At 46.7% G+C, this 14,396-nt stretch overlaps 6 protein-coding genes across 6 annotated transcripts; all 6 read right to left on the minus strand.

Moving 5' to 3' along the window:
* Positions 1–1,028: 1,028 nt before the first annotated feature.
* UA08_07870 (Acyl-CoA desaturase) lies at positions 1,029–2,358 on the minus strand (the record flags this gene model as incomplete). Its single annotated transcript, XM_020262768.1, has 2 exons — positions 1,029–2,101; positions 2,163–2,358. 2 exons carry the CDS (start codon positions 2,356–2,358, stop codon positions 1,029–1,031), a joined length of 1,269 nt encoding a protein of 422 aa, XP_020117042.1.
* A 1,341-nt stretch (positions 2,359–3,699) lies between these two features.
* On the minus strand, positions 3,700–6,347 carry UA08_07871 (hypothetical protein; the record flags this gene model as incomplete). Its single annotated transcript, XM_020262769.1, has 4 exons — positions 3,700–4,186; positions 4,294–5,389; positions 5,457–6,135; positions 6,204–6,347. The coding sequence occupies 4 exons, from the start codon at positions 6,345–6,347 to the stop codon at positions 3,700–3,702; spliced, it is 2,406 nt and encodes an 801-aa protein (XP_020117041.1).
* A 709-nt stretch (positions 6,348–7,056) lies between these two features.
* On the minus strand, positions 7,057–8,207 carry UA08_07872 (hypothetical protein; the record flags this gene model as incomplete). Its single annotated transcript, XM_020262770.1, has 2 exons — positions 7,057–7,825; positions 7,915–8,207. 2 exons carry the CDS (start codon positions 8,205–8,207, stop codon positions 7,057–7,059), a joined length of 1,062 nt encoding a protein of 353 aa, XP_020117040.1.
* A 378-nt stretch (positions 8,208–8,585) lies between these two features.
* On the minus strand, positions 8,586–10,194 carry UA08_07873 (putative aspartic-type endopeptidase opsB; the record flags this gene model as incomplete). The annotated part of the gene is made up of 3 exons (XM_020262771.1): positions 8,586–9,517; positions 9,592–9,910; positions 10,003–10,194. The coding sequence occupies 3 exons, from the start codon at positions 10,192–10,194 to the stop codon at positions 8,586–8,588; spliced, it is 1,443 nt and encodes a 480-aa protein (XP_020117047.1).
* Positions 10,195–11,308: 1,114 nt separating this feature from the next.
* Positions 11,309–12,442, minus strand: UA08_07874 (hypothetical protein; the record flags this gene model as incomplete). Its single annotated transcript, XM_020262772.1, has 3 exons — positions 11,309–11,763; positions 11,823–11,941; positions 12,345–12,442. The coding sequence occupies 3 exons, from the start codon at positions 12,440–12,442 to the stop codon at positions 11,309–11,311; spliced, it is 672 nt and encodes a 223-aa protein (XP_020117046.1).
* Positions 12,443–12,800: 358 nt separating this feature from the next.
* UA08_07875 (37S ribosomal protein S10, mitochondrial) lies at positions 12,801–14,005 on the minus strand (the record flags this gene model as incomplete). Its single annotated transcript, XM_020262773.1, has 5 exons — positions 12,801–12,832; positions 13,038–13,202; positions 13,264–13,556; positions 13,751–13,908; positions 13,961–14,005. 5 exons carry the CDS (start codon positions 14,003–14,005, stop codon positions 12,801–12,803), a joined length of 693 nt encoding a protein of 230 aa, XP_020117045.1.
* Positions 14,006–14,396: the final 391 nt, after the last annotated feature.

The following is a 14,396-nucleotide window of genomic DNA, read 5'->3' on the forward strand; positions in this document are numbered from 1 at the left end:
TCTCCGGCGCACTCAGTTTCACTATATATGAAACCGTCATCGAATGGACGTCAGGGTCCTCACCAACCAAGTTAAATTGTAAATCTAGTCTGTGACCTCGAGAACCACTCGCAACATATTGTTAGGTCTGAACCGCGCTACATGAGCATACAACTTCTCTAGATAGCAAGAGGAATACATTGATACTCTGTCAAAAATATTGGAATCTGGCTTGGTTGGGAGGACCTGCTAGTAGATTCGGTTTTTAAATTACAGATAGTGCACTCAGCGTATGTTTCAGCGACAGGTGTCGGAGTATCACTGGTATGGGATCTTGTTGTGTGTGCATATGCTTTCTTTTATTTTGTTCTCAGGAGCACTGTCGAACGATTAAAGCAAAATAGCTACCTGGAATGAAGAATGAGCATTTAAAATGTTTAAGTATTTCCACGCCGTAGAAAAATCCATCAAGGTCAAAAAGTAGCTCACCAACACCATCATCATGGTGATCCGCTCCTTCAGCTGCCTTTATGGCTGGAAGACTTCTCTGAGTAGGGGCACGCCATCTGGTTGAATTATGAGAGCTCAGCATCTGCTATAGTGACCAAGAGAATGATGATAATGATGATGGCGGTGAAGGGAAAAAGAAGAGATGAGAGGGCGGCTCGGAAACAGGTGATCTCAACTCATAAATCAGCTGTCCTTACAAGAGAGTTGACTCTGGTGTGCTACGTAGCTGAGTTGCCCATGAATAGTTAGTCGGGTGGACGTTGGATGTGACTGTTTGAGGAGATTCTGATGCTGAATGCTTTTCTACCTCGTAGAAATACATGCGCATTCCAGTCGTCAGCAAAAAATCTTGCTCTCATAACGATCATACTAATGTAATATGAGATTCTCTTTGTTTGACTCGAAATCTACCTGGTTGATAAAATCTGCATAAATCATGTCTAATCGTAATATCTAAATTTTCTAGGTATAACCATCGCAGGTACAAGTTCCCGGCACCATCCACATAGAGGCAACTGCTAGGTAATTGTTAATGTTAGTTAGTCGAGCGAACCATCGGCCTTCGTAGGGGTCCCATCAGTCGTTGTAGGAGCCTTTTTCCAAATGTCAACTTCACCACCGCCTCTTAGAATTGCAACTCGCAAAGTAGCCAACAGATTGCGAGCCGCATTCGCGTGATTGTATACACCTCCATTGAATAGAGCTGTTGCGTCCTTTCCGATGGCTGACTTGATAAAGTTCTTACCGCCAGGATGCTCTTCAATAAAGTTAGAGACATCATGGATGACTCCTTCGATAGCAATGAGGGACGGCCCATCAGGACTCTTGCTCGTCTGGGTAAAGTCATCCCATTCCATTATTGGGAGGTCTTCGATGGCTGGCCCCCAGTTGTATTGACGGCTCTGAGTGTCTATACGCTTCCGAACCATTTGGATTTCTCCCTTCCCAATCTCATTCTGAGGAAAGCGTTTCAGGTTGTCCGCCATGCCAAAGAGACTAGATAGCCAAATAACCCATTTTGTGGGATCGAATTGATACCACCTAATAGCATTGCGATAGTCGGATGGGAACTCGTGGTGGAAGTTATGGTAGCCCTCACCAAGAGTAACAATGGCGGTAAACCAGTGGTTGCGAGGGCTGCGTCGGTCGTCGTACGGTTGCTCTCCGAAGGAATGAGCTAATGAATTGAGACAGAAAATTCCCTGGTTGACAAAGAAAGTGCGCAGAATTCCGGCATAGATAAATCCTCCAAACCAGTCATTCCACCCATATCCAGCGACAAGAGTAGGAAAGACCCAACTCATGAAGATCGTGCAAGGTACGTAGTACTTATGCTGGAAAGCTACTATCGGATCCTTCTTTAGATCAGACACATCCACCTGAATATTCTTACTTGGTTCCTTGACCATGGTCCACAATATATGTGCATGCAGTATTCCCTTATTTATACCATATGGATCAAGCTCGGTGTCAGTATAGCGATGATGCTCTCGATGTTTTCGAGCCCAAAAGAAGGCAGATCCCAACATGGACCCGGCCCCAAGGGCCGCTAGGATCAATCTCAGAGGTGCATGAGCAACAAATGACCTATGGGACCACAACCGATGATATCCTTTGTGTATTCAGTCAGCACAAAGATGCCAGCGTGGGAGATATCAAGGAGTATTGCTTACCTGCTGTGACAGCGACCATAGTTGCCACATAATAGACAAGTGACCACTGAAGGGTCCTCAGCGTCAACGGCACCCACAAGGCTTGGGTGAACCCATACACAGGGATAAATATCAAAGTAATGACACTACTCCATCGAATTTCTTGATACCAAGCGCCCTTAGGCTCGGCGGTATCTTTTTTAGGGGTTGCTGCCATATTTGCGAGAGGTCCAGCGAAATCTATGAGCAAGCAAACGTGGAGATTGAGAGATTCGTGAACAATGGTAGAGTAGAGTCAGTCTAATCTGGTTATATAGTAGAGATACGAATGGATATCATCTCTCTTTTATATCCCAAGCGAGCGTATATCAAAGACACCTATACGGGAAATATCATAACTAGCCCAGGAATTATGAAGCGGACCCAGCATGGAGAGTGCATCCGCTGAGCACCCATCTCATTCCTTAGTAATCGAAAACTGGTTCCGTTGAATACGAGAAGTAGAGCACGATATAGATAGGGCATAGTTGAAAAACGCACGACGTCGATCATACAACCTAAAGTCAAGCCACAGCCCGGCAGGATGTGCAATTTGCAAGTGGGCTAGTTGGATCAACACGAAGTCTGGTTCCCACGGTTGACAAATGCTCTAGGCTTATTCAATCAGAAAGGCAAGAAAGCAGCCACGGCCGGCGATCATGCATTTGCCATCGGATAGCTGTACGAGCCGGGGACTCTACGGGCCGCACCCCACACGGTTGAGTTTTAACCGGGTTGCCGAAGTAAGTATCAGGACGAACGTCTTGGCTTTGGAGTCGAAGTTGCTTGCTCAACTCGTTCGACGCCCTCACTCGGGATGGCTGCAGCCTGGCGCTATAGAATGCTCCTCTATTGTCCGGGGTTCATGTCTTGCCGTGCCTTCCGGCGCCGTTGATGCGGGTCAGTGGATACTAACAGCAGTAAACAGTCAGTCATTTCTGATTTCTCATCAACATATGTATAATGATATGGTGTATAGAGAGATGGTGCAACTACTATTGCAGTGAGAAATAGAAAGAGAAATATATTCGCCTATTGGCAGAAATATCAGAGATCTTATTAACATTTATTGTTAATATTTATTTATGGCTCAGATGCCAAGACCCAAGATAAGATCCGGCAGAACGCCAAGACTTCATAAAACCGCCAAGACTACGGCGCGCCAAGACTTTTCTTATACTCGCGATGTATAACTTGCTCTGCAGATTCCGAGGTTCTATTGAAGTCTTGATGTTTTTATGCCCGTTATTCACAGGAGGTGGATCATATGTGGATTCATACTATTTCTAAGCGTCATCGTAAAGCATTCATAATTGAATGAATGCAAAGAGGTAGTCGTAGCTGTATATCGTGCCAAGCGTTGCACTATTCGAGCATACACCCTGATATCTAGCGGCTATGAACAAAATCGAACGAGGCTGTATAGTATGATGGTACATCCAGCTTCTAGGTGGACAACTGCTAGAAATGCTTGCATAGATTAATTAACTTTTGAATGATTCTCGCTGACATTATATTATCATTCCTCTTGAATAAATTCACCTCCCACTGGGTCAACCTGTCTTTTTGCTGCAGGCACCAAGTTCAGATACAATGGAAATATCGCTCCAGCACTCCAGAGCGCAACCACAATAGAGTACCCATACGCCACATTGTGAGCCAGTTTAGCAGCATGCTGCGCAAACAGGAAGAATGCACCGCCACTAATAGCCGCAGCCAAGACAGTAGAAGCCGTTTTTGCATGCTGGGCTGTGCCTCGCAGTGAAATAGCAAAAATGATGGGAAATATCCCACCCTCGAAAAGAAAAACCAAGATAGCCATTGTAATAGCCACCGAACCTGTTGTGCGCATGCACAGAGCTCCGAAGATAATTAGGCAAACATATAGGACTAGAAGGGTCCGTCGGGGATTTAAGAACAGCCAGATTATCAAGGCTGACAGGAAACGGCCAATCGTAAACACCGCATTGCCGACACCCTCGAGATCAGATGCAGAAAGACGGGAACTTTTGTTGCAATGCATGTCAGCAAGGATATTTTAAATCATCCCCAATGGTTTTGAGGCACAGATATGGGTCTATGTTGCAGATTCCCGGGAGAAGTAACTACTTACGTGGGTTTAGAACCGGTCACATATTCATAGAAACCCACAATGTGTACTTCTTGCCCTCCAACATAAAGAAATTGTGACCATACACCCAATCCAAGCGTGACGCCAAATACCGGCATTCCTAGAACAGTAGCCTTGTTTTCCGGCCGTCTATCAGCCAATTCCTTTAAATCCTCATCCGGTGCTTCGGGTATTGGCAGATAATAGAAAATAACTGAGAGAAGCACATCAAAGAACGAGATGCCGAGATATGCCCATTGTGCATGAACTACCTGTATAACATTATTAGAACTTTTGAATATGGCCCTCTCTGCAAGTTCGTAGGCCGCCGTCCCTCCGATACCCTGGAAACCTTGGGCGACGCATAGCCGGATCTCGGAATATTCCAGCGGTCCGCACATGGAGATGAATGAGTTTGCTGTTGTCTCCAGCAGGCCAAGCCCAGCTCCGGTCACAATATTCGACACTATGAATGTGGGCACAGATCCTAACACTGCAGACGGCCAGAATAGGAGCGTCCCGCAAGCATAAATGTAGAGGCCGACAATAAATGTAGCCGCATAGCCTAGCCTTTTCAATGTGTAACGACCCACTATAAAAGGCCCTATCAGATACCCTCCAAAGTACGCTGCATGGAGTCCATCAGACTCCCAATCGGTGAGCTTCGCAACCACCCCGAACCTGGTATTGAGGACGTTTATAAGTCCGTATGAAAACCCCCACAAGCAGAAGAGGGTAGTGATTAGTATATTAGGAGGCAGGGACTCTCTGTTATTCAGTCTCAGCATGGATGCTGGCCGCATATTTAGTACGTTGACGAACGACACATGGTGTGCATATGGATCACGAGCTTCGGCCGTTCTTTCTTCCGGATGAGACGTTATTACTTCCATCATCTCACCGGCCATATTCTCACCTCTGCCCGGGGCTTGCGTAAACTCCTTTGATTCCCCTTCCTCTGCTTGAGACATTTCCTTGGCATTTCCAAGAAGAAAAGGGCTGACTCGAGCGGCGAGAGGTTTGAGAGTCGGAACACATGCGCAGGTTATAGTCATATTCACCTCCACAATTGACCACATGAAGGCATACGCAGCATTATCTATATTGTAATATTTCGGATTAGAACCCTGCTGTAAGGGGTAAGCATGACTTCTGGAGAAACGAACAAGTATAATCTCTATTCCCAACCTCCCCTACATTGGTTCCATGATGTCGTTGTAGTTGTGCTATGGCAGTATTCTCAAGAAACGCAATACGAACGACATCCACCACAATCACTAGGATGGCTATACCGAATGTGACTACCAATATCAATTTTTGCCTGAGGGGGAGTGTCATCCGAGTCAAGAGTGGAATTGGTATCAGAAGGATAGCAACATCGGTGGCTATGTTGTAAGGGGAGGAGCCGAGGAATGATGGGAAAATACCAGCACAATGTTCTTCCAGAGTTTCAAACCTAAAGCCAGCCGATACTGGATGACAGTGAAAGATCTGGTCCATTGTCAAAGCAAGTCCAACTGCATTAACAACGACCAGTGTAACAATATTTGCCCAGAAGAATGTTTTCTTGCCATGAGTCAAGGCAAGAAAAAATACCAAAACGGAGTTCTTGGCGGCCATGGATGTAGGATCCTTCAAGCACATCGATCTTAGTGTACGGCCTTCCCAAGGAACTGGCAGAATTTTCGAAGATGTTGGAGGATAGATACATACATAAAGGACTTCAAATACGTACGCTGCCTTGTTGAGGGCAACTTCATTGTGTGACTCGATATCATGTTCGTGCAGCCCGAAGCCCTTTCCCACTGCGTAGAACAGGGAAACCGCCATCCCAAGATCAATCAGCTGTTTCAGTTTCAGCTTCGAATAGCGAGGCGAGTCTCTTTTTGGAAAGACTTAGAGTTGCAACTTACCCATGCTAGCAGCATCAGATAATCGGCTAGCCTGACTTTCTTCACCACAAAAAGACAGGAGCTGATGTAAAGGCCCACGAAGATGCTAGCCAAAACGAAGAAGACTGCCGACACTGCTATAACGACTGTTTGACGGTTGTCCATGTTTTATATGATTGACAATATCATTTGGAAGTCTGGATTTTTCTTTGCAACGTTGACAAATCGTTGAATTTACATGTAGGTAATATCGCAATGGCAAGACGCGGCGCCACAGTGACGTCCTGAGTGCACGATGGCGGAGGCGGCACTGAGCCGACACATTGTTTTGCGGAAGGAAATCATACGTGAATCATGCAAAGCAGTGGTGGCGTGGGACCACGCGTAGAGAAAGGCAAGAAAAGGATCATCCTAGACAGTTGTCTGTCTGTCGTGGTTAGAGCCCTATACAGCCACCGTGATGACTGACCATACCCGATTTAGAAATGCAAAACCCAATCAGGCAATGTTCAGTTTGACACATGAGCATTTACATCAGATCCTACGGATGGTAGAGCTGAGCTGTAGACGAGAGAAAGAGGAGCAAAAGGATTGAATTATAAGGGATCATGTAGTGTAGCGTGAGCAAGCACCATTGAAAACCCACTACTGATCCGAGGATTAACTGTGAAGACATTCTTCAGGACGCCTTAGGGCAGGGGTGTCGCATACTCATCAGCATTTCGACCAGGCAATGCATGGTCTTTCTACTGACGGCCAGGTAGAATGAAACGAATGAGCGAATCGGGCAGCCAACCAATTCACACTATCTATCATTCTGGCCTATGCAGTGTACCTTAAGTGAGAGGGCGCTGGATAGCAGTGCTAGTTTAAATCATGTCCCCCTCTCAAGTATGACTGCTCTAGCACCGCTATCCTGATCAGTCGTAGTGTAACAGTCGTCCCAGATGTACGCGTATTCCTCTTTTTCATCACCGGCTATCCCGGGTAGTTCGTGGGCCATATCCACGACACGCTGGGCCTGTTGCAAGTCTCCGCATTCTAGTACGGCAAGTTTCACATCCAGCTGACGCGCAAGAGACAATAACTTGGCATAAAAAATATCTTCTGGCACTATTGTCTCAAGACCTAGTGCCTGCCAAATCGAAGGATCAACCACGGGAGGCACAAGAGCTCCTACTGGCTCGAATCTACGCACACTTCGAGATGTTGTCCCGTTGACGAGATTCAATGGGGATATGTATGGTGGGTTGGATATGAGCACGTCCCAAGTGCTTTTGCCGCCAGCGCTGTCAGGATGAGTCTGCAGGATATCCATCAATGAGGGTATATCAGACCCGGGGTGATCAAGGATATCAGCTAGTAGAAAGGAAACCTCTTTTTCCGCTCGAGGGGATAGAAGACCACGTCGTAAGTTGTGTGCTTTATTCTTGTAGCCCAGGTTGATGGCTTGCGGGCTCACATCAACACCGAGGACCGTGAGATTATCAATATGAGACGCTAGAAGCGAATGCAACAGCAGTGAAATGCACCCACTTCCACTGCACAGATCCAAGATACGTAAAGACGCCCCGAACTTGTTGGCCCGGCGTTTCTTTAGTATAATGTCGCTGGCATGTGACGTATATGATTCCGTCTCGCCACTAAGATAAATTAGAACAAAAATACCCCAGAATCGACGCCACGCTGAGCTCTAAAGTTCATAGCCTTGCACACAAAGTCAGGAACGAACCGAGGTATAAGAACTCCTGGCCGGCAGAGAATCTCCAAATCCCCGAAAGGCTGATCACCCAATATGTACTGAAGGGGCTTTCCTCTACTGCGATCTGTACACATCCTTCTCAATTCATGTCGCCAATGTTTGCTGTATGTTCCTGCATTTCGGCATTTCGAAATGGCACCCTCGCGAAGCCACCGTAATTCGTTGCGAGCCTGGTCGAGCGTTCGGCATTCTTTAAGGACGTCGAGTAGCAGAGGGTTTTCTCGATAAGCTTTTAGAAGAAGGCTCGTCGGTATCCTTGGCATTAGAGCTCGAGAAACAGTTCCCCGAAGGTAGTATTGCGACAAGTACTTTCAAGTTGGCTGGCGAAAGCACCTAGAACTGTCAATGGCGAGAAATAAAGGTGTTGATTGAGAGTGCAATTGCAGGACCACCACGGGAGGTTTTACTTTACCCGGTAATAAATATAGTACGTACAGTATGTGACGGTATGGTACCGACTATATGGAAATTGGCGGGTCTTCCCGTTTTACTTTGAAGGGCTGAGAAACAACTTTTCAATTTGATTCATCATGATATGCTATTATGAGTAAGTATCCTGAGGAATGGACATTCTTTGCGCTTAACAACAAACAACGAGTTTATAATGCATCTATACATACAGCCAAACAAAAATCATATCTCTACAGTGCCAGCAGGATACCTGCCCCTGCAGCACCAAGAGCTAGATGATTAGGTAGGCTGGTTGCCATACTATTTGCCGCGCCCTTGCTGGAAACACTCGCGGCCTTCGTCGCTGTTGTTACCGTCCAACCCACTCCCTGGCCGGTGGCGACGGTAGTGACAGGGTTGGAAACAGCAGTAGCCCCAGGCACACCCGCGGTGCCGTTCGTGATCTCGAGGACATTCGTCTCATCGGAGTTGAATTTTGTTGGTGCTAAGGATATTTCATTATTCGTCAAGTCGTACACGACGTATGCGCTTCGGAGAAACGTGTCTCCAAGGATGGGGGTTGAATCACCGGCTGGTGCAATGCCGAAGACACATGCAGCGGTGCCGTCGTCGAATGTCAGACCGGTTCCGTCTTCGAGAACCAACTCACTAATGCTGACCGGGATCGCGGGGCTTGAAAATGTGTATGTGATGTTGATATCCTTGTTCATCATACTGCAAGGTATGTACCCCGCTTCTGTCGATTCTTCATATACCACTCCAAGATCATTGTAGAGACCCTCAACAATATAGTCCGGAAGGTAGGTTAGACTGCTTCCAGAATCCAGCAGAACTGCCGCTGGAAGCGAACCGGAACTGTAGGACGCGGTGGTGGTACTGTTACTTAACGTAATTTCAGTTAAAATAATGAGAAATTCCGCATATTCGCCGTAGATGGTCTGAATAGGCAATGTCTCGAGAGTGCCAGTGTATTTTCCAGAGTCAACCCCTCCAAAGAGGATGGAGCCAGTATTCGAGTCCAGATCATTGAGCCACAAGCTATAAGCGACTGAGTTGATGACACCATTATTGACCAGCGCTTCTGGAAGGTTCGCATAGGGTGTTTGTTCAGCATAATTGACTTGAACTTCGTCCGCAGTATAACCGATTCCAAGAACACCCGCTGTTTTCCAAAGGAAATAGGAATTAGTGATTAGAACTTGAGAACTTGACCGCCTTTCGAGGGTATGAACTCACCACTTGACGACGACGTAAATCCTACTCCAAACTGAAAGGACGAAATTGTTGTTCCGCCGATGGTTAAGTTATCTTTGACATAATCTCCGGTAGCACCGCTACCGTCAACATAAGTGATGTTAAAGTCAGACGAGACGAATTCGTAGGTTGACGAAGAGCTGGGATCATATGTCCCAGATGAGTCGCACGGGTCTCCTTCGCTAGTACAGTAGGTGGAATTGGCAGTATTACACCACAGATCGCTGCTGCCAGTGTCCAGTGTCAAACGTAAACTCTGCGCGGGCGTCCCTAACGTGACATTGCAATAGTACAGTGTTTCCTAGCGAGCGTCAGTTGAGTCACTTCCTGGTGTTTGCTAGCTTTAGGCGGAAGTGTCGGGGAAGTGGAATATCCACACTATACAAAACTAACCTCATTGTCAAGTGTTTGGCTGAGGGTCATACTCCTTTTCCTTCTAAGATCTCTGCCCGCGGGATCTGTTACATGATTGCGCCCAACATCTAGTGCCACCACAGCCGGAACATCTCTTTTCGCAAGTGATATCGCTTTCGCCGTATCAAACGATTGGATGGCTAGGCATATGGCGAAGATGCTCCGCAACATTATTCCGTGTGTATAAACGGCGAGGCTGAGTAACCGGACAAAGAAAAGATTTAAGAAACAAGAAGGGCCAAAATAATTTTATCGTCGAAGGTATAAGCGACAGGCTATATAATAAAAAGTCGTTAAATTGGCTTGATGGGTGGAGTTATCGGCTGTCTCCATCGCATGCTTGCTGGTCGCGGAAGTGTGAGGAGATGACGCTCAAAGAAGAAAGGATAAATATATAAGCATGTAACGGAGTGGTTCTTTAATCCCACTCCTTAGGTAAATAGATCATTCAGCGTTGGGCTCCACATGATCTATCTTCAAGCTTCTTGTCAGACAAATCGACAACGGCAGTTTGTTCATGAACCTGTCACATCCTAGCTGCAACGCTGTCAGAGCTGGAGCAGCTCCTAACCAAGCCGCGTACTTCAAACGCTTGCCACGCACCGAAGGCCCTATCAAAATGGACATCGCGCTCGAGTTTTTGGGGGCCCACCGCTTGTTCGCCGGTAGCGCAGGCTAGGCTGCGAGGATAGTTAGGGCCATGTATCTGCCTATCGTATGGCGCTGCGTTTTGTATGCCGGGCGACGACGGAGCTGACGTGGACGCTGACGAGGATTTGGATTGAAGGGAAGCGCCAAGTTGCGACAAGCGCTTGCGTAAACCCACCCTGGATTATTTATTGATTTGCGATCCGACGCCAAGTACGTACGGACAGCGCGAGCGCGAGCGCGAGAGCGGAGTATGTGAGCATATCAGCAGCGATGGACAAAACATGGATTCTTGTCAGGAAGCAGGAACCGAAGAAGGTGCGTTGCCAACAATAGAATATAATACAGTTCGATATAATACAATAAATACGGGAATTAACCATCCTTGACATGTACCAACTTGTATGCCAGCGTAAGATACCAATACCGCCAGCCCCACCGTTTGGCTGAGCAACAGCCAATTAGCGATTAGCCATCCCTTTTCTTACAGGACACGAAGTATCCCCATCGACTACAAAACCATGCTTATTCTACACATATAGTACAATGGCAGTTATCTAGTCACTGCCTTTCCGAGGTTCGCCGTTTGAACCGCCTCAGATCGACCTCGGCATCGTATGCGTCCAATTTCGTATTGTTACAAGCCCATGGCAGACCGCACGGCCTTCATGGTGTTATTCGCACTTGTGCGAGCCTTGACAGCGCCTTGTTCAGCAACGTCTTCAAGATAATTGGCCTCCTTGCCAATGATCTCGAAATACCTGTCGCGGATGGGCTGAACATGGCTATTGATCGCCGCTGCCACAAGGTCCTTGAGCCCCTTGATGCTAGTCGATTGCAAACCCGAGGCTACTTCATCGCAAGTTCCCCCGGATGGTTCTAAATGGCTTAGTATCTCGATGAGATTGGAAATTCCTGGCCGTCGAACTGGGTCATACGAGATACCAGGCTCGGAATCGGTGAGTGCGGATTTGATCTTCTTTTCAATGTCTTTTTGTGAATCTGTCAGGAGAATCCTGGATTTTGGATCGACTTCCGACTTGGACATTTTGTGAACTGGGTCCTTAAGAGACATAACGCGGCGAGCCGGTGCTATTGAGACCTGTTAGCTGCAAGCCCGCAACCTCGTTCATCATGATTGATCTGCGTACAAATTAAGCCTTCAGGTGCTGGGAATAGGGATCCAAAAAGGTGGTTGAAGCTGTTCGCGGTGTATCGTGTGAATTCGATGTGCTGCTTTTGATCCTCGCCGACAGGTACGTGAGTTGCCCTGTCAATTCAAGTTAGTCATAATATGCAGAGATACGTGCTGCAATGGCTCTCGTTACCTGTGTACAAGGATATCTGCCGCTTGTAAGACTGGATAGGAAAAGAGCCCTAGTCTCAACTTGGACTTCGCTCTGTCGCTCTCCAAATCAATATCGTCTGGCAATTGTAATTTACTCTGCTCAACAGTCAACCAGTGCGCAGGGCGATCCCGCCAGGATTCAAAGTGCGATTTTGCATACTTTCCACTGCGTCATCCGAGAAAGGTAGCCCATAGAAGCTACTGTGCTCAAAATCCACATAAGCTCTGTATGTTCTGAGACCTGAGAGGAAGAGGGGAAAAACACCGTTAACGCCGAAAAAAGGATCAAATGGTAACAATCATCATATTCAAATATATCACGTACATGGGATTGGTAAAATAGTGTAGACCGGCTTGGATCAAGACCGATTGCGAGAAGCATCGCAAAGCTTTCTTTCCGCCATTGCCGTAGTTGTGTAGCATCTTGGGGCACCGTCAAAGCATGTAAATCAACAATCGAATATATACATTTGTTCTTTGCATCCGCATCATCCTGCAATCGAACCCATTCGCGCAGGGCTCCCAAATAATTCCCTAGATGAGGTATTCCTGTCGGTTGTATGCCAGAGAAAATTACTCGCTCGGGATGGGTGTGCTTCAAGGTGTGAATCGTACGTCGTAAACGAATTTGGCTGAGGTTGCGGCATGGGCGGAATGTAATATCAGACAAACTCTTTATTTGCCTTCCAATAGCCCCAACAGACAGATAATTGCGCGTCATATTCGTGTATCGCAGGGGAAATGAGGGAGAGATCCAGCGCTTGGTCGGCGGAACTCCGCATCATTCGGGGATGTCACGTGAAAATTTCAACTCTATTGTTGTTCATGTACTTTAGAATGCAATTAAAAAATATGATATATGTGATCAAGGCTACGTTGATAGTAATTTTTTGAGTGTATGTTACAAGCAATAAATTGAACCTGTGATATGCTATGAAATACCACCCAGAAAGAAATGTACTCTATGTTACAAAGGCGCCGACTGAGGAAAATTACCCCATGACTTTTCAACCCTTACGGACTTCATTCATTGGGCTCCGAGGATTCAAAAACCTTTCACTATTGATCTGATCCAGCATTGATTTATCCTTTATGGCGTCAGGGCGTTGACCGAACTGAGCGAAGTATGGTTCCAGTGCCTTATTGACGTCCTCGGCTGTCGTGTCAAGTCCGCTGGCGACATCTATCACGGGATTAGTACAATTGAATTGCCTTGCAAAAAAGTTCAATAGAGCCCAACTTACCTAAATCATCAAAGTCCCAAACATTGGCCTTCATTCCGACACCGTAAAATGCATGTCGTCTTAAAAATGCCAGCCACAGTTGCACACTTTCAGGGTGACCATCTTTGATCTGTATGAGGCGTCGCAATGTTATACGTTCAAAGTTCTCTTGGCTCTTTTTATGCACGAAATTGCTTCGAGGAACTGTCCAGCGTTCAACGATGCGTGGAAGAGGAATGGGCCCAGAGACTGGAAGGTTGAGGTAATATGCGGCGCGGATTGCAAAATCGGCGAAGAACTCCACATTGCGTACACTGTAAGATCGAAGTTGAAGGTCACAAACTGGAAGGCCGTATTGTGCTTTCCTCCTCAATGGGCGCAAATAGAGTGCCTGAACACTCCTGGGGAGCCGAGTCTTTTGGCGGATATCTTTCAAGCGTTGGATCCTTTAAGAGCAACAAAGGGCGAATTAGCCAATTTCCACGACGGCTTCTTTTCTAAGACATACCACGGCTTGACTTCATCTGTTTCATTTAATCGGGGCAATTTGCCAGAAGGAATTGGAGCCTCAGCATCTTGTGCCGGTTTGGGTGTGTTTGTAGATGCGACTGAAGGTGGTGGTGCCTGTTCGGAGGTGGTCGCCAGTGTCCTCGTGAATCGCGCCGTCTGCTATGCTCAGTAACCATCACTCGAGTATGGTAGAGTTTCTAATCCTTACCTGCAATGCTGTGAAGGTCGGTCGAAATAGCGTTTTGGACAGCATTTTGACTGATCAATGACTTTTATTGACCGGCCTGATCGTTACGGAGTGTAGGAGTACGGGATGTCTCCAGCTTTTTCCAAGTGTGCTCCCCGCACACCGCCTTCCACAATTTCTGCCGGTGCTTTAAAACAAGCCCTCTCAGCCCACCAGGCCTTATCAACCAACTTGTGTCTTCAAGCGTCTCTGAATTGGACCATTTTCCTATACAAAGCCATCTGTCTAGGTCGCTCACTGTAAGTAGAGCAGAGTTGTCTGACCTGGAACTTGAGTTGGGCATTACCACGTTCACTCACCCACCAACAAGTACTATTCTCAAGCGTTGCCTAATAGTTTCACGAAAGAACACCAAAGATTAACTTCCTAAAAATCAATAGGATAAAGAATTAGAAGG

Source organism: Talaromyces atroroseus, assembly GCF_001907595.1.
Source record: "Talaromyces atroroseus strain IBT 11181 chromosome Unknown scaffold_12, whole genome shotgun sequence".
Taxonomy (NCBI): domain Eukaryota; kingdom Fungi; phylum Ascomycota; class Eurotiomycetes; order Eurotiales; family Trichocomaceae; genus Talaromyces; species Talaromyces atroroseus.